This window comes from Octopus bimaculoides, chromosome 2 (genome assembly GCF_046866305.1).
Source record: "Octopus bimaculoides isolate indiv1 chromosome 2, ASM4686630v1, whole genome shotgun sequence".
Taxonomy (NCBI): Eukaryota; Metazoa; Mollusca; class Cephalopoda; order Octopoda; family Octopodidae; genus Octopus; species Octopus bimaculoides.
Genome location: NC_142929.1, coordinates 106,515,823 through 106,535,082, shown reverse-complemented (window position 1 = coordinate 106,535,082; position 19,260 = coordinate 106,515,823). Strand labels below are relative to the sequence as shown.

The 19,260-nt window shown below is 36.9% G+C and overlaps 1 protein-coding gene across 1 annotated transcript in view; it reads left to right on the top strand.

The window, feature by feature from the left end:
• The window catches only part of LOC106870385 (hephaestin-like protein), a 65,148-nt gene extending 49,412 nt beyond the window's left edge, over positions 1-15,736 (top strand). The window contains exons 12-13 of the mRNA XM_014916428.3: positions 6,529-7,130; positions 15,255-15,736. Coding sequence (XP_014771914.2) covers positions 6,529-7,130; positions 15,255-15,559 — 907 coding nt within the window. The 3' untranslated portion in view covers positions 15,560-15,736. The remainder of the gene's footprint in view (positions 1-6,528; positions 7,131-15,254) is intronic.
• Positions 15,737-19,260: the final 3,524 nt, after the last annotated feature.

Sequence of the window (19,260 nt, the reverse complement as noted above, 5' to 3'; positions counted from 1 at the left end):
TAATGCGAAATGAAGTGTCTTGCTCAAGGACACAACACTGCCAGGAATTGAACTCATGACCTTACAATCATGAGCCACATACCCCAACCATTAAACCATGCACCTTCACTGCTCCAGTGATGAAGATGACAGTAACTTGCATCCTCCTTACCAGGTCCTGTCTCAGCCCCTTTTGAGTCCAATTAAAAATCATCCGAGAAACTCAAAGAAATGTGTTCTGTACATCATCATCATCAACAGCAGCATAGTTTAACGTCCGTTTTCCATGCTGGCATGGGTTGGACAGTTTGACTGGGGACTGGCAAGCTAGGAGGCCGCACCAGGCTCCAATCTGATCTGGCAATGTTTCTACAGCTGGATGCCCTTCCTAATGCCATCCAGTCCGAGAGTGTAGTGGGTGCTTTTTATGTGCCAACAGCATGGGAGCCAGTCAGGCGGCACTGGCATCAGCCACATTCGGATGGTATTTTTTATGTGCCACCAGCACCAGTACATTTCCTAAAATTTGAATAATGTCATATGAACCACAGAAATGGAAGGTTCCATAAGAACACATAACTGTTGAGAGTCACAAATGATTTTCATGGTATATTAAGAATATAGCATGGGGAGTCATTGGTGACTCCCATGGAAGGCAAAGTCTTAAAATGGTCACCAAACTAAAGTCAAAACAATACAAAACAATGCTAATGGTCATACTTATACATTCACAGTTAGTGTTGAATGATTTATAACCACTAGTAATAATACTGTAAGTGAAAAACTATTAGTTAGATAAATTATTCATAAAATATTTCATGTTCTTAATCCATCTAATAGTTTCACCTACACCATTAACAGCTGTTTATCCTGCAATGTCAAATGCATCAAATCGAATGTGTTTTACAATAAGAATTTTTTGCTTTTTGTTTCAACTTTGATTTGGTTACCATTTCAACCAACTTTGTTCACATTAATTTTCTTTGCTTCATTCTATCTTGACATTCCAAAGAGTATTATATATGAAACAGCTTTTCCATCTCATAAATGTCAATCTTATCAGATAGCCAGACATGACATATGCTTGGTAACACATGAGCCATACTTACCTTAATTGTTTTAGGTACCCATGTAGTTGCAAGCTGAAGTCACCCCTTAGCCTGCTCACCCATGCTGTGACAGTCCTGGGGGTGGGGAGAAGGCTGCACCAGCATTACAACTGATGGACTGGACCAACATGAAAGGACACACTGCATGCTTGATCCAGGAATAGAATACACAACCTCACGGCCATAAGCCAAATATACTAGCCACTACTTCATGTACTGTCACATCAGATTATATATATATATATATATATGGCGTTAGGAAGGGCATCCAGCTGTAGCAACTCTACCAAATCAGATTGGACCCTGGTGTAGCCACTTGGTCCACCGGTCCTCAGTCAAATCATCCAACCCATGCTAGCATGGAAAGCGGACGTTAAATGATGATGATGAGGATGATGATGATGATATATATATATATATATAAGGCTGCTAAATGTATAGAATGCATGAGAGAAGGAGAGTCTGTCTAATGTAGACCCAACTGAGGAACCAGCTATCAGAATCAACAGTAGCTTGGTAAATAAAGCAATTTAGGATATGAAAACAGGGAAAGCCCCCAGCCCATCAGGAATCACCACTGAGATGCATAAGATATCTAGCAGATCTCGTCTCATGTATAGTTAACCAGATTGTTTATGAGAGAGTCATACCCAACAACTGGTGCAGCAGCATTTAGTCAGCTGCTACAAAGGTAAAGGTGATACCTTAGACAGAAATAGTTACTGAGGTATCAAATTGCTGGACCAGGTGATGAAAGTTACAGAAAGGGTCATAGCTCAACTAATCAGGAGGAGAGTTAGCCTAGATGCAATTCAATTTGGTTTTGTGCCAAGGAGAAGCACTACTGATGCTACCTTCCTGGTAAGGCAACTGCAGGAGAAGTATTTAACCAAAAATAAAGCTCTGTACTTGGTTTTTGTCGACATGGAGAAAGCCTCTCTTATCTGGTGGGCAATGCTAGGGATAAATGAGTGGTTGGTGAGAGCTGTACAAGCCATGTACAGGGGTGCTATCAGTAAGGTGAAACTCAGCAATGAATATAACGAATTTAGTGTACAGGTAGGAGTTCGCCAAGGATCAGTTCTCAGCCTTCTCTTGTTTATCATAGTCCTCCAGGCCATAACAGAGGAATTCAAGATTGGCTGCCTTTGGGAACTCCTCTATGCCAATGATCTTGTTCTTATAGCTGAATCACTACCAGAACTGAAGAAGAAATCTCAGGTGTGGAATCAAAGGGCCTTAGAGTTAATTTAGTAAAGACCAAAGTCCTAGTAAATAGGAAAACAGACAAATTACTAATCCCTTCAGGGAGATAGCCCTGTCTGATATGCAGAAAAGGCATAGGTAGAAATTCTATAGGGTGTACCTAATGCAAGCTATAGATACATAAGAGGGGCAACAGTGTCATAGGAAAGTTAACAAAGAAAGTAGTCTTTGTGTGTAGAAGATGTGCAGATACAATAAACACTAATAATGTACAGAAAGTAGACTTCCTCAAATGTCCAGGGTGATCCTTAGAAGTAGTAGATAGCCTTTGTTACCTAGGCAACCAAGTTAGTAGTGGAGGAGGATACTCTGAATCTGTAGTTGCTTGAATAAGAACAAGCAGGGCAAAGTTTAGAGAGCTACTACCTTTGTTATAAAGGACCTCTCCCTCAGAGTGAAAGTCAGATTGTATGATACCTGTGTATATACAGCTTTGCTACATGGCAGTGAAATATGGGCTGTAACTGCAGAGGACGTGTGAAGGCTTGAAAGAAATGAATCCAGCATGCTCCACTGGATGTGCAAAGTCAGAGTGCAGGTATGACAGAGTGTAAATGGTTTAAGAGAAAATTTAGGTATAAGAGGCAAGAGAGAATACTGTGCTGGTATGGTCATGTGATGCATAATGATGAAGACAGCTGCATAAAGAAGTGCTGATCTCTAATTGTGGAGGGAACCTGTGGTAGAGGTAGAACCAGGAAGACATGGAATAAAGTGGTGAGAAATGATTTTCAGATGTTCAGCTTCACAGAGATGGCGACAAGTAACGAAGACTTCTGGAAGTTTGTTGTGCTTGAGATGACATGTCAAGATGTTAAGTGAAATCATGGCCATCCACACACACATGCATGTCTCACATACACACACTATCGGACCTCTGTCAAAACTCCCCCATCTTCTCAACACCTGCTGTAAGCCCTTCCTCTCTGGTCTCCCTAACATGCCTCACCCACTGCAGTCCCCTCCACTCTCTCTCTCGCATGTGCCTATCTGAACACTCTCCATGTCCTCACATATCTGCCTTACCTCCCTCCCAGCCACTCCAGTTTCTCTCACCATGACTTGCTACAGTCATGTCTTCCCCATTTCTTAACATATCCCTTCATACTCTTATGGAACATTCTCTTTGAATCCTGTCAAATCATCCAAACCCGGTCAAGCATGAAACATGGACATTGAAAGATGGTGATAATGATACTACAAAATAAATAAAAACTGCAACACACACAACAAGTTTCATCAGTTTCTGTCAACCAAATTTTACTCAAAGGATTTGGTCAGACTGAAGCTATGGAAGAAGAGATTTGCTTGAAGTACTGCATTGTGAGATCAAATCCCAAACTTCATATATGCAAAATGGACTTCTTAATCACACAGCCATCACAAGGATGAACTCTCTTCATCATTATCATCATTTAAAATCTGTTTTCCATGCGGGCATAGATAAGAAGGTTTGACTGGAGCTGCTAAGCCAGAGAGCTGCACCAGGCTTCACTCTGATTTAGTTTGGTTTCTATAGCTGGATGCCCTTTCTAATGTCAACAACTCCACAGAGTGTACTGGGTGTCTTTTATGTGTCACTGGCACTTGTATGTCACCAGCACTGGCCACAGCTATGATTTCACTTCAAAGATAAAATATTTTAACGTGTGTGTGTATGTGTGTGTGTGTGTGTGTGTGCGTGTGCATGAATTTTAGACAATGAATTACTGAGTGGAATTACTCAGATCACAATCTGCATGAAAGAAAAAAGCCCATAGTTAAGTTACTGTTACTATTTCTAAAACTGGGAACAAAAGACAATATTAGTCAATGACCAATATTGTTTTAATTATTTCATCAAGTACGGATTGACAACTCTGGACAAGTTTCTATGTCATCAGATCAAATCTCTTCAGGAAAACATACTTCACTGTTCCTGTAGAAATAATGACAGCAAAATCACTAAGACAATGTAGAATATTGTATATGAATAGCCATGTGAATTAGCATACCATACAGATTGTAATCCTGAGAAATTACTCGAGAATGCCATCTGTCAGAAAACAATAGTCAAGTTGCTTTACTATTTTTAATGGAATGAGTATTTACAAAATAATTTTAAATAATAAGGAAAGACAATGTTAATGCGTATGTATACACATATACATGTGTTGTGTCTTGAGCAAGTGTCTTCTACTATAGCTCCAGGCTGACCAAAAGCTTGTGAAGGGATTTGGTAGAAGGAAACTGCAAGAAGCCCATCATCATCATCATCATCGTTTAACGTCCGCTTTCCATGCTGGACAATTTGACTGAGCACTGACAAGCCAGAAGGCTATGTATATATCTATGTGTGTGTGTGTCTTTGTGTATTTGTTCCATTACCACCTCCACACTGCTTGACAATCAGTGTTGATTTGTTTATGTCCCTGTGACTTAGTACTTTAGTAAAAGAGATCAATAAAATAAGTACCAGGTTTTAAAAAATAAGTGCTGGGTGTTCAACTAAAACTCTTCAAGGTGGTGCCCCAGCATAGCTGCAGCCCAATGACTGAAGGAAGTAAAAGATAAAAGATATCCAAGATACTCTTCTTTCCAACATGTCAAAATGAAAATAAACCAGGCACAGTAATAGCTATAATAGACACTTACCCAAGGTGTCATGCAAATAAATAAAGACAACTCCAGTTTTCTTACCAATATTAGTTCCACATATTGAAGGTAGCGAGCAGGCAGAATCGATAGCATGCCAGGCAAAGTGCTTAGTGGAATTTCATTTGTCATTATGCTCTTAGCTGAAATTTGTCCAAGGTTGACTTTGCTTTTCATCCTTTTGGGGTCAATAAAATAAGTACTAGTTGAGTGCTGGGGTTCGATGTAATCGACTAACCCACTCCTCCAAACTTGCTGGCCTTGTGCAAAATTTTGAAACCAATATTTCCACATACTCAGGGATGTTTTCTACATGACTCCTCTCTTTATTATTACTGCAACCATACTGGAGTTAGTTGACTATGTCAGCCTCAGTACTTTGTCAGTTACTTATCTTATTGACCTCTTAAGAGTATGTAGGTAAAGTCAGTCAAGTCTAAAGGGTTGCAAAACTACAGAATAGTATACTATAAGGGATTTTTGATCAAAGCACTAATTTTTCAATCCCAAACTGATATTATCATCCATTATTGAACATCCACAAGTTGCAAGGCCACATCAGGCTCCAGTGTCAGCTTTGACTTGGTTTCTATAACAGAATGTTCTTCCTAATGCCACCCACTTTACAGAGTGTACTGGGTACTTTTTTTTTTTTGTGCTACTGACACTAGTGAGGTAGCCAAGTAACATTGCAAGATAGAAGAACAGGGAGAGCAAAAATATAAAAGCTCCCACTATTAAATAGGTAGCATTTGAAAGGAGAAGGTGATTATATGCTGGATGTTGTTGAAAGTCTAAAATAATCTAGAGGGACAAGCACAGGTGTCTTACTGAAAAGGAGACCAGTGCTTATCCTTCTTATTTTAGTCTTTCAACATCTGATGCATGCACACACACACACACACACACACAACATATTTCATCATTCATCAGTTTTCATTTACCAAATGAAAGACCAAAGCCTTAAATGAAAGGCATTTAAGGCTTTGGTCAGCCTGAGTCTATGATAGAAAAAGATTTGCCCAAAAGTGCAGCACTAACCTTAACCCTAACTCTAACCCTACATGGTTGTGAAGTGAACTTTTTAATCATGCAGCCATGCTTGCTTTGGGCTTCTTACAACAAATGACCAATCATTATTTTACACAGAGTTCATATCAAACCACAGATAAGATCATGGTTTAATGTTTTATCGTATGTTATTCTATACCCATCTATTGTAAATATTGTAATTTCAGACAATTGAAATACTTATTAATGATTTAATTTATATCACTCCTATATTGTTATTAATATGTCTATCATGTTAGTTATTCTATTTTATCGTAATTTATACCATTATTATGTTGATAAATTTAACTTTGATCTGTATCATTGCTTTATCAAAATATTCATACAATTATTTCCATAAATAATAACACGATTAATAAGCTGATCAATTTTTGATATTGAAATATTCAATTGCTTTTATTGTCATCTCCATAATTTCTCTTGTGTTCTAAAATCTATTTCTTTGCTTTATTTTATTACTTTATTGCAGTCCAGGCCATGTGTTTGTTAAATCTTCAGATTCTCTCATTGGAAGCAAATATATTAAAGCAGTTTACCGAGCTTACACAAACGACAGCTTCCTGACAGCCCAGGACCATCCAGAATCACTTGGAATTCTTGGACCTATAATAATAGCTGAAGTGGGAGATACCATAAAAGTGGTCTTTAAGAATTTAGCCAGATATCCTACTTCAATTCTTGCTCATGGAGTTCTTTACAACAAGTCAAGTGAAGGTACAAAATACACAGACTCTGAAGAGAACACAGGAAATGCTGTTCAGCCTAATCACACTTTCACATATACATGGGTTGTACCAGACAGTTCTGGACCTGGGCCAGGAGATCCAGACTGCATTAATTACGCATACTATTCAGCTGTTAATCCATCAAAAGACACAAATGCTGGATTAATTGGACCTCTCGTTATATGCCGGAAGGATAAAGCAAACTTTACAGATACAAAAGTGTTTCCACTTTTATTTAATGTATTTGATGAAAATGAAAGTCTATATCTAGATGACAACATTGAGAAGTACGCAAAGAAAGCAGATAAAGAGGATGAAGAGTTTATGGAGAACAACAAAAACCATGGTATGTCACTTTTGCTTTCTTCATTTTAAAGTCCTTTATTTTACTAGAATTTATGGGCACAGTTGTGATAAGAAGTTTGTTTCTCAACCACAAGGTTTGGGATTCAGTCCCACTGCAAGGTACCTAAGGTAAATGTCTTCTACTACAGTGTGTCTGTGTTTGTCCCCCCACCATCGCTTGACAACCAATGCTGGTGTGTTTATGTCCCCATAGCTTAGCAGTTCAGCAAAAGAGACCAAAAGAATAAGTCCTAAGCTTACAAAGAATAAATCCTGGGGTCGATTTGCTCAACTAAAGGTGGTGCTCCAGCATGGCCACAGTCAAATGACTGAAACAAGTAAAAGAATATATGAGTGTATATATGTTACTGTCTCTTTGCCTTGACGTTGGGTAATTGCTATAAATGAATGTCATCATCCTGCAAGCAGTGTCCTTTGTTTCCAATCTTCCATAGAAACATGTCTAGTCATGGTGGAAACAAGTGAGGGTTGGCATGAGAAAGGGCATCTGGCCATAGAAAACCTACCTCAACAAATTCCATCTGACCCAAGCAAGTATGGAAAAGTGGACATTAGAAAATGATGTGCTCATATTTGTTCAATTAATTCTGGAAATAATCAAGAATGAAGGATCCAGTAAAATAACATCTTAATTATGTTTGGATATAGGCGCAGGAGTGGCTGTGTGGTAAGTAGCCTGCTTACCAACCACATGGTCCCTGGTTCAGTCCCACTGCATGGCACCTTGGGCAAGTGTCTTCTACTATAGCCTTGGGCCAACCAAAGCCTTGTGAGTGGATTTGGTAGACGGAAACTGAAAAAAGCCCATCGTATATATGTATATGTATGTGTGCATATATGTTTGTGCATCTGTGTTTCTGTGTTTGTCCCCCGAGCATTGCTTGACAACCGATGCTGGTGTGTCTATGTCCCCGTAACTTAGCGGTTCGGCAAAAGAGACCGATAGAACAAGTACTAGGCTTACACAGAATAAGTCCTGGGGTTGATTTGCTCGACTAAAGGCGGTGCTCCAGCATGGCCGCAGTCAAATGACTGAAACAAGTAAAAGAGTATAAAACAATGAGTTTAAGAAAATGAAATAGCAGGCAATTGTCCCTCATTCCTTACTGTTTTATTTTTAAGAAAATAAGGAACGACATGTTGAATAATGTTAGTTCTAGAAACACTATTCCTAAAAGCAAGACGGGTGGTATAACAGCAAAACCTTTGAGTTTAAGTCTTTTGGTTCAGGTATACCCTGAGACTAAGCAACAATTTTCAGCCAATAAGAAAACTGCTATGTGGATGTTTGGTTTGCTAAAAATAGCAGTCAAATTTCCTTCAAATTGCTTTATCATCTTAAAAAGGACACTATGGATAATGTAGTCCTAGATACACTACCCATAAAAAAATTAAAAAAAAAAAACTTGATCATGGTTGGAATACTTTAATTGTAAGCCTGTTTGAGCAGGGCTGACCAGGGGTTAAACAATAATTAACACTACAAACATTACAACTGCAACTATCACTACCCACCACCACAGCCATCACCACCAACACCTCAGCCACCAGCATTAAAACTATTAGCAATTTCATAATTTTCTTGATCAGCAATATCAGAATTTGCACATTCAGTATCTGCAGACCCATAACCGATGGAATTCTTGCCATAGCCATTACATCTTTTTGCATATCAAGGACTGCACTGTTCAGTTATGTTCTCTCTTTTTTAAGATTGTAAGGTATGATTTGAGGGACATGTGGTTGTTACTTCAGGCAGATTGAGTGGCTACATAGAGGCTTTTTTGTTGACTCTTGATGCCCTAATGAGAAAGCTCTAATGTGCTATAATTAAAAACAGATCTAATCAATGGTTAACCAGTATCTATTTGATGCTATATTAACGAAGACAATATGTAGATTTAGCAATATTTACCTAACTGGCTCTTATGCTTCCAGGATCGATAAATCGAAAGCCAGGTACTGATGTTGATTTAATTGTACCTCCCACCAAAATTTGTGGCCTTGTACCATTGTTAGAATCAATATTTAAAGGCATATATTTCTTAAAATAGTTTTACTTAGGAATATCTAAGATAGTATTAAATGATTATAAATTCATGAGTTTTTTTGTTAACAAACTGAGTTAGATTAGTTTGTATTGAATTAAAATATTCTATATCCTTTGTCATTTTTTTTCTCTGTTTCTTTTACAATTTGCAATTTAACATGCTAACAATAATATTAAAATAGGATAAAAATAATAATAATAATAATAATAATAATAATAATAATAATAGGAAAACACTCAGCGAGAAATGGAAGAAAATTTGAAGAAAGAAGAAAAAAAAACAACATAATAATAATAATAATAATAATAATAATAATAATAATAATAAAATATTGAGTCATCCCATAAATAATGCAGTTTTTTTCAATTGCATGAACTAAAAAGTGGAGCAGAATGGGATAAACTAACTGCATCAACTTGCTATAAAAACAGGTAGTAGTTTTACCTTGTACTTATTCTTAGTGCAAGTTTTGAAGAGTGCAGTTCGATTTTAACAGTTATTTTTTTCAAAGCTATAATGGAAGTGACAATGGAGCATATTTGGCATATTTTGCTTTATGAGTTCCATAAAAGCAAGAATGCAACAGAAAGTGCGAGAAATATTAATGCAGTATATTGGGATCTGACAATAAGTGTAAGCCTGTGTGAACGGTAGTTCCAGAAATTCCAAGCTGGAAACTACAGCCTAGAAGACAAGTCTCATCCTGTAAGATCTGTAGAGTTTGATAAGGACATCCTGCAAACCCTGGTGGGACAAAATCCAATTGTAACTACTGAGGAACTAGCAGAAAAGCTTGGATTTGGTCATTCAATCATTCATCAACACCTGCATACTATCAGAAAAGTTAGCAAATGGGTTTCTCACAAACTTTCTGAGTTTAATCACATGCAGAGAGTGAATGTGTGCTCTTCTTTGCTGTCATGTCTCATGAATGAACCATTTTTTGGACCGAATAGTGACTGGTGATGAAAAAGGGGTTCTCTATAAAAATGTCAAGTGCTGAGGACAGTGGGTAGGGAAAGGAGAAACACCAGCATCTCAGGTTAAAGAAGGTCTTCACCCATGTAAGGTATTGTTATCTGTTTGGTGGGATATGAAAGGTTTAGTCTACTTTGAACTTTTAAACCCAAACCAAACGATAGCAAAGGGGATCTACTGTGAGCAGGAAGAGCAGCTTAACTCAGTGCTAGAAGAAAAATGACCATCTTTGGTTTCAAAACGAAAGGTGTTCTACCACCAGAATAATGCTTGGCTTCATACAGTGAGGATAACATTCCATAGGCTGGAGCAGTTTCAATGGGAAGCAATGCCCCACCCACCATATTCACCGGACATTGCCCTACCTGATTATCATTTATTCCACAGTCTTCAAAATCATTTGGACAGAAAAAATATGAATTCTGTAGACAAGGTCAGAACAGTACTGGATGAGTATTTTTCCTCACAGACAAGTGAATTTTGGAAGAGGGACCTTGCAAGTCTACCAGATAGATAGAAGAGCATTGTAGAAAATGAAGGAGAGTATATTTTAAATTAAAAAAGAACTTTGTTTATCTTAATTTTGAAAAATAAAAGAAGTATAAAAAAACCATATTATTTATGTGATGACTCAATAATAGTCTTTATTATAAGCACAAGGCCTGATTTTCTGAGGGAGAAAGTAAGTTGATTACATTGACCCCAGAATTCACCTTATATTTATAATAATAATAATGATAATAATAATAATAATCCTTTCTGCTATAGACACAAGGCCCAACATTTTGCAGGAGGAGACTAATCATTTACATCAACCCCAGTGCTTCTCTGGTACTAGATTTATCAGCCCCAAAAGGATGAAAAGCAAAGTCAACCTTGGCAGAATTTGAACTCTGTACATAGACACCAATAAATGCTGCTAAGCATTTCGTCCAGTGTTCTAACGATTCTGCCAGTTCACCACCTTTATAATAATAATAATAATAATAATAATAATAATAATAATAATAATAATCCTTCTACTATAGGCACAAGACCTGAAATTTTGGGGGAGGGGACTAGTCGATTACATTGATCTCCAGTACACAACTGGTACTTAATTTGTTGACCTGAAACAGATGAAAGACAAAGTTAACCTTGGTGGAATTTGAACTCAGAACATAGTGACAGGCGAAATACTGCTAAGCATTTTGCCCAGCATGCTAATGATTGTCAGCTCGTTGCCTTTATGATAATAATAATAATAATAATAATAATAATAATAATAATAATTCTGAATGTTATAAGGAGACAATGGGGAAATATTGCTCCTGATGCAAATCAAGCCAAGGAGTTCTGGAGCAGATTATGGAGAAACAATGTGGTGCATAAAAGGGATGTAATGTGGATAGGAACTATCAAGACAGAATTACAAGGAGGAAAGAAACAAAGGAACATTGTCATAAGCATGCGGGACATAAAAGAACAAGTGGGTAAAGTGCCTAACCAGACCAGATGGGATTCATGTCTGAAGAGATGCCATGCGGTGCATGAAAGACTAGCAGCCCAATTGAATGAGTGTGTCCAGAAAGGTACAGTCCCCACATGGATGGTGATTGGGAGGACAACTTGTAATGAAAGATAGAAAGGGAAATATTGTGGGAAACTACCGTCCCATAGCATGCCCAAACATAATCTGGAAGATACTCACTGGAATATATGCGACAAAGACATACACTTTCCTGGCACAGGAAGAAATACTACCAAGGGAACAAAAAAGATGTAAGAAGAGTTCTCAGGGTACCAAGGATCACCTGGTCATCAATAAAACAGTTTTGAGGCATTGTAAAAAACATCATACAACACGTCTATGGCTTGGATTGACATTAAGAAGGCATAAAATATACCTCATTCTTGGATCATTGAATGCCTGCAGATGTTTAGTGTTGCTGACAACATCACAAATTTTCTGATGCATAGCATGAAAGAGTGAAAGACCAAATTGTACTGCAGTAATGTATTCCTTAGAGAAGTTAATATTAAAAGGGGAATCTTCCAAGGTGACTCATTTTCTCCATCACTTTTTGTAATTGCATGAATACCCATAACAATGACACTTAGGAAAGTTAAGATGGGTTACTGATGTGGGAAGAAAGACCCATCATGGAACCATCTTCTGTTTATGGATGACCTGAAATTATTTGGGAAATCTGAGAAACAGATAGATTCCTTAACCAAAACAGTCCAGAAGTGTGGTAGGACATCGGTATGGAATTTGGGATTACCAAATGCTCAGTACTTAATATGAAAAGAGGGAAGAAAGCAGCCTGCAGAGGATTGTGGTTACCATCAGGAGAGACCATGGGTGAACCTGACAGTAGTGGGTATAGATATTTAGGGATTTGGGAGCTGGATGATATTCTACACAGAGAAATGAAAGTCAAGGTCAGCGAGGTGTATCAAAAAAGGGTGAAGATGGTGTTGAAATCCAACTTCAATGCCAAAAATTTCATTACCGCAATGAATATCTGGGCAGTTGCATTGGTCAGATATAGTGCATCCATCCTCAAATGGACTATGGTGGAAATATCAACATTGGATAGAAGGACAAGAAAGTTGATGACACTGCATAGAGTGCTACACGCTAAAGCAAACGTAGACAGATTGTATATGAAAAGAAAGAATGGTGGCACAGGACTAATTAGTATAGACCATTGTATAAAGAGTGAAAGGAGAACTCTTGCCGTGCATTTGATAAATAGTGATGAAGACCTGCTGCAATATGCAGCAAAGGATATGGGTGTAAATGCAGATGAAATGATGGGCAAGGCAGAGTTTAAGCAAAGAGTTGAGGAGAAGAGAAAAGAAGACCTTCTTGAAATGAGAATGGACAGTTTGAAAGGAATACACAAAACGTTAAGGATAATACAGCATCGTGGGCATGGCTTGAGTGAAGTGATTTGAAGCGTACCACTAAAAGCCTGATCATTGCTGCACAAGACCAGGCTCTCACTACTAATTCAGTGAAGTATAACATCTATGAAACTTCTGGCATCTAGAAATGCAGACTCTGTGGAAAGACTGTGAAAAATGTGATCCACTTGGTAAGTGGATGTGAGAGCTTTGCATAATAAGAATACAAATGCCACCACGATAAAGTGTATGTGTATCTTCATTGGCTCTTATGCCGTAAATAACAATATGAAGTAACAGAGAACTGGTATGAGCATGTACCAAATAAAGTTATGCAGGAGGATGGAAAAGTAATGGTACTCTGCGATAATGATTTTCAGATGAATCGTGTAAATCAAACACTGTTAGCCAGATATTGTCATATTGAATAAGAGAGACAAATAGTGTCAGATCATTGATGTAGCCATACCAAATGACATAAACGTTGTGAGCAAAGAGGTTGAAAAAAATCACCAAGTACTCCGAAATGAAAGTGGAAATGGTAAGACTGTATGGAATACAAGAGGGTAATTTAAAAGTGATACCAGTGATGATCAGAGCATTGGGCTTAATTCCATTGAAACTTCAAGACTTCTTAAGGCAACTGGAAATTCCATGCATGATTGATGTCTTACAAAAAAGCAGCCTTATTGGGCGCAGTGCACATCTTAAGAAATATATTATCTATCTGAGGTCCTTCTTGTGACTTGACAGATGACTAAGGACTCCAATGCATTTTAACCTACCCTGTGTTATGAAGGAATAATAATGATAATAGTAATGGTGATGATGATGATGATAATAATAATAATCCTTTCTGGTATTCATTTTATCAGCCCCCAAAAGGATGAAAGGCAAAGTTGAGCCCAGAATGTAAAACCAGCCTGCAAACAATTCAACCAGCTTGCCACCTTAAAAATAATAATAATATTACTGTTAATGATATAATAACAACAGTGCAGGTGTGGCTGTGTGATAAGAAGTTATTTTTCCAACCACATGGTTCCAGGTTCGGTCCCACTGCATGGCACCTCAGGCATCCTCTACTATATCCCAGAGCTGACCAAAGCCTTGTGAAAGGATTTGGGAGACAGAAACTGAAAAAAGCCAGTTGTACATATGTGTGTGTAGGGGCGAGGGTGTGTGTGTGTGTGTGTGCGTGTGTGCGTGTGTCTGTGTCCTTGGCTTGACATAGTGTGACAGTTGTAAATGAGTGTCACTGTTGTACAAGCAGTATCATTCATTTCCTATATTCTGTGAGTACATTGGAAATATTATCTTGCTTGGAAAAAGGTGAAGGGTGACAACAGAAAAGTATCTGGCCATAGAAAATCTGTTTGAAATAAATCCCATCTAATCCATGGAAAACTGGACATCAAAATGATGATGTTTCTAATTTAGGCACAAGGCCAGTAATTTTGAGAGGAGAGTGTTAGGTGTTGTCACTGAGTCTAGTGTTTAGCTGGTCTTTTATTTTGACTCTGGGAATGAGGAGAAGAAAAGCAAAGTCAACCTTGGAAGGGTTTGAAATCAGAATATGCATATGGTCGTACAAACTGCTTAGAAAGGCAAATCCCTCAAATCATATTCATCTTAAAAAAGGGAGGACATATTGGATAATATAATCTTAGATACACTATCATCATCATCATCATCATTTAACATCCATTTCTCATGCTGGCATGAGTTAGGCAGTTTGATCAGAGCTGGCAAGTCAGAGTGCTACATGAGGCTCCACTTGCCTGTTTTGGCTTGGTTTCTGTGGATGGATGCCTTTCTAACACCACCCACTTTACAGAGTATACTGGGTGTCTTTTACATGTCATAGGTGTCACAACTTAAATACATTTGATCAAAAGTCCATTTAATCAAAGTTGACCTAGGGCTAAACAACAACATAACCTATTTTTATCTACTCCACATTTCTGCACTATTTAATATAATTTCTCATAATAATCATTTCAATTAGTAGAATATTTTATAAAAAGATGTTCAAGTTTGCTAATGTCATAGTTCATAGCTTTTACACCCATCTTCAGAATGAATATTATAAGTGTTATGTAAAGCAATCATTGCTGTAGTTGCCAAAATAAAAACAAATACTACAAACAATCTTTTTTTTTTTTTTTTTTTCACTTTTGCAGCAATTAATGGTTTTCTCTTTGGAGCATTGAAAGGTCTGAATATGGTGAAACAAGATAAAGTCTACTGGTTTTTAATAGGATTGGGAACTGAAGTTGACATACATTCTGTTCATTTCCATGGCAACACATTTCTCCATTATACAGACTACAAACATAGAAAAGATACATTGGATCTATGGCCTGGTGCATTTAAAACCATCGTCATGGTTCCTGAAAACCCAGGTAAATGGTTACTCCATTGCCACGTTGATGACCACATCATAGGGGGTATGAACACAATCTATACAGTTGAAAATATGCCCTAATTCTGAGCATAATTGTAAGAAGCCCTTCATATATTCAAGCAGATAATATATTTAACTTTTCACAGATGAAGATTTTTGCTATATGGTTTTGTAAACGTTTCCTTTTGTTTCTCTAGAAATTATTGCAATTATTATTTTTATCGTATTAAAATGAATAAAGTCATCTTAAAAAACCAAGTATTGTCATTTTAATTTTATGTCTGTGCGCATGTAGTCATTCCTGAATAAATCTTTCTTTAAAATATCCTAATTTTGACTCAAGGCCAGCAATTTTTGGTGGGTGGGGAGGTAATTTGATTACATTTACCCCAGTACTCAATTGGTACTTATTTTATAAATCTCAAAAGGATGAAAGGCAAAGTTAACCTTGACAGAATTTGAACTCAAAACAGAAAGAGCCAGAAGAAATGTCATTAAGCCTTTAGCATTCAGATTTCTCTATCAAATGTAATGCTTACAGTATATACTCGCTGATAATTCACACCAGTGGATAGGTCGCACCCTTAGTTTGGGGTTGTCAAAGTAGGTATTTGTGGTTGACTCACAGATAGGTTGCATTATAATCTGAGGAGTTACATGGCCCTTTTTTTTATGTAAATATAACTAATATTTGTTAAATATTATCAAATATTTGCCTTTATTTCAAAACTTTGTTTACAAATATTAAAACATTTTCGCAGAAGTGGCTTTATGAAAGTAGTCTAATTGATAAAACAACTCAACAAAAAAAAATCAATACATATCAACTTGACAAGGAAAACATTTAGAATTACAAACAGAATAGAAAAAAATGTTACATAAGAAAAGTGTTTATTCATTTACATATAGTTATTAAATTCTACCAGGATTGAAACACCCAAATTCTTGGGTTTCTACTTCAGATCCCTGTGATGTCGAATGGATAGGTCACACCCCTGAATTTTATTGAAATTTTTGGTGAAAAAGTGCAACCTACCCGCGAGTGTATACAGTATTTATTCATATTGATTGGAATTAGTCATGCATAACATTGTAGCTTTGAAATTTCAATGAAGTAACTGTTTATTTTTAGGATAATATTGTAGGGTAAGTGAAGGAGACCAGATCTGGCCAGTTTGAAGATAAAACAGGTAGAGTATTTTGGCCGGATATGGTCAGTTTAAAAGCTAAAGGGTTAAGTATTTTGTCCAATGTACTAACAATCCTGCCTGCTTGCCACCTTAATCTGTTTTTAAAAATATGAGTCCAACCACTGCTAACATGAAGATGGATGTTAAATGATGATGATGATGATGATGATGATGATGATGATGATGATGATGATGGTGATGGTGATGGTGATGATGATGATGATGATGATGATGATGATGATGGTGATGGTGATGGTGATGGTGATGGTGATGATGATGATGATGATGATGATGATGATGGTGATGGTGATGATGATGATGATGATGGTGATGGTGATGGTGATGGTGATGATGATGATGATGATGGTGATGGTGATGGTGATGATGATGATGATGATGATGATGATGATGATGACGATGACAATGATGATGAGATGAACAACTGTGCAAAAAATGAACCCATATATTCAATGAATACCTTTTATTTTGTTTGCCATATGAATCCCAGTTTCAGAAAAAGTACACTGCATCCCTGCACATCATAAGAAGTGACTGAAAAGAGTTGTTGACAAGTGGTGTGCCCAGCCATAAACACTATCACAGCAATAAGAAATAAAATAAACTAAATCTCAATTTCTGCCAGCCTGAAAAAGCAAATAGAAAATTTTGCTGCTGCTGCTGCTACTACAACTACTACTACAACAACTACTACTACAACTACTACTACTACTACTGCTACTGCTGCTGTTGCTGCTGCAGATGGTGGTGGTAGTGGTGATGGAGGCGGCAATGGTGGTGTACATTTTGTTTCCTGTTATCTATTTTATTATTCGTACAAACTTCTACAAAGTTTTGATCTACTTACAAGGTATTGCTCAACCTAGGGCTATAGTAGAAGACATTTAGCCAAGGAGTCATGCAGTGGGACCCAGAAATGCCATTAAACATTTTGCCTGGCATGCTAACGATTCTGTCAGCTCACCACCTAAAAAACAGGTCCCAGTACACATGGGAATCGAACTCATATCTCTTATTTTTGCAATAACTGTACTGACCAATTTGCACCAACTTACCCACCAGTAAAGAACTATAGGAGGAAGCTATTCTGAACATGATTCAGTTTCATTATAAGCTTCCCTGCAAAGCATGAAGAAATCCATGCTTGCCAAAGATTTAGAAAAATTTTTCTCCCAGCTCTCATTCTTATATTATTCTTCTCAAACTACTTTATTTTCAACCAAACACATTTTTAATTTAAATTATCTTGTATAACCATGGATGCTGGCACAAATTTATCCAATTTTCACTTGTAATTTCTAAATAAAACTAATCCATTGTATAAATAAATATTCTGAACATTTCAATTTAATTATATTAAGTATCATCTAATAACATAATTTATATACTAAATACACTATATTAAATAGTTCATAAATAAGTACATAACAAGAAAACATCCATATGATTCTTTCTTCTTTGCTGTGGTATTGGACAAGTTTTATGAGGTTTAAAACTATCTCTTTTTATTAACCCTTTCGCAAACAGATTATTCTGTCAAATGTAAAGCTTATTTATTCACACTGTTTTGAATTAATCATGAATTACCTTGAAGCTTTGAGATTTCAATGATGTACTTGTTTGTTTTTAATATGACATTGTAAGGTAGGTGCAAGAGGCAAGATCTGGCTGGTTTACATATAATACAGGTAGAATATTTTGGCTTGATATGGCCAGCTTAAATGCTAAAGGGTTAAATATAGCAATTTGTCTGCTCTTTTCAATTTTCAGAAGACCTCTTTAGGAGTAGAGGCTGGTGTCCTGTGAGAAACACTGACCTTGGTGATTTGAACATAGTAACTGGAATAAGAAAGTGTTACAAGAGATTTAGGGAAGTTGGTGATAAACACACACACACTCACTCTCTCTCTCTATCTCCATCTCTTTCTCCACTTTTTCTCTATGAAAACCAGTTTGCAGGAAACATGTATTAGAAGTTTGATGCAGCATGATAGTAAAGTATGGACAACTGAATGTGAAAGATTTTACTTCCAAGCCCTGCAAGATTTGTTCAAAAAAGAAATGATGCTAGCATCATACTTTCACAGGGTAATGGTGACCTGCATGTAAGGGTGGATATAAGTGAGTTTCTATCAGCTGATATATATATACAAAGGAGAAATTACTATAGTTGTACAGACTGATGGGTGCCAGATGGAAATTTTATGATTTCAAAGGATGATCCTCATGGCAAATGAAGATTCAGAAGGATGTAGGAAGAAGTAGGGTTACATCTGAAGATCTCAGACATTGCTCATGAAATAACAAAAAGAGGACGACAATAGCATCTATCTGATGCCTCTATGCAGAAAATTATTATCAAAACAATGATAATTATGACATCAATTGTGGTGGTGATAATAGTGATGATGTTGATGATGATCATTATCATTTTATGTCTACTTTCCAAGCTGGCATGGTGGGGATGGGTCATCATAATCTAGTTTAATTTTTATTTGGAGTTACTGTCCTCCTAGACAGGTCAAAAGATCATGTCTCATTGGTACATTTCATTTTGGCATGATTTCTCTGGGT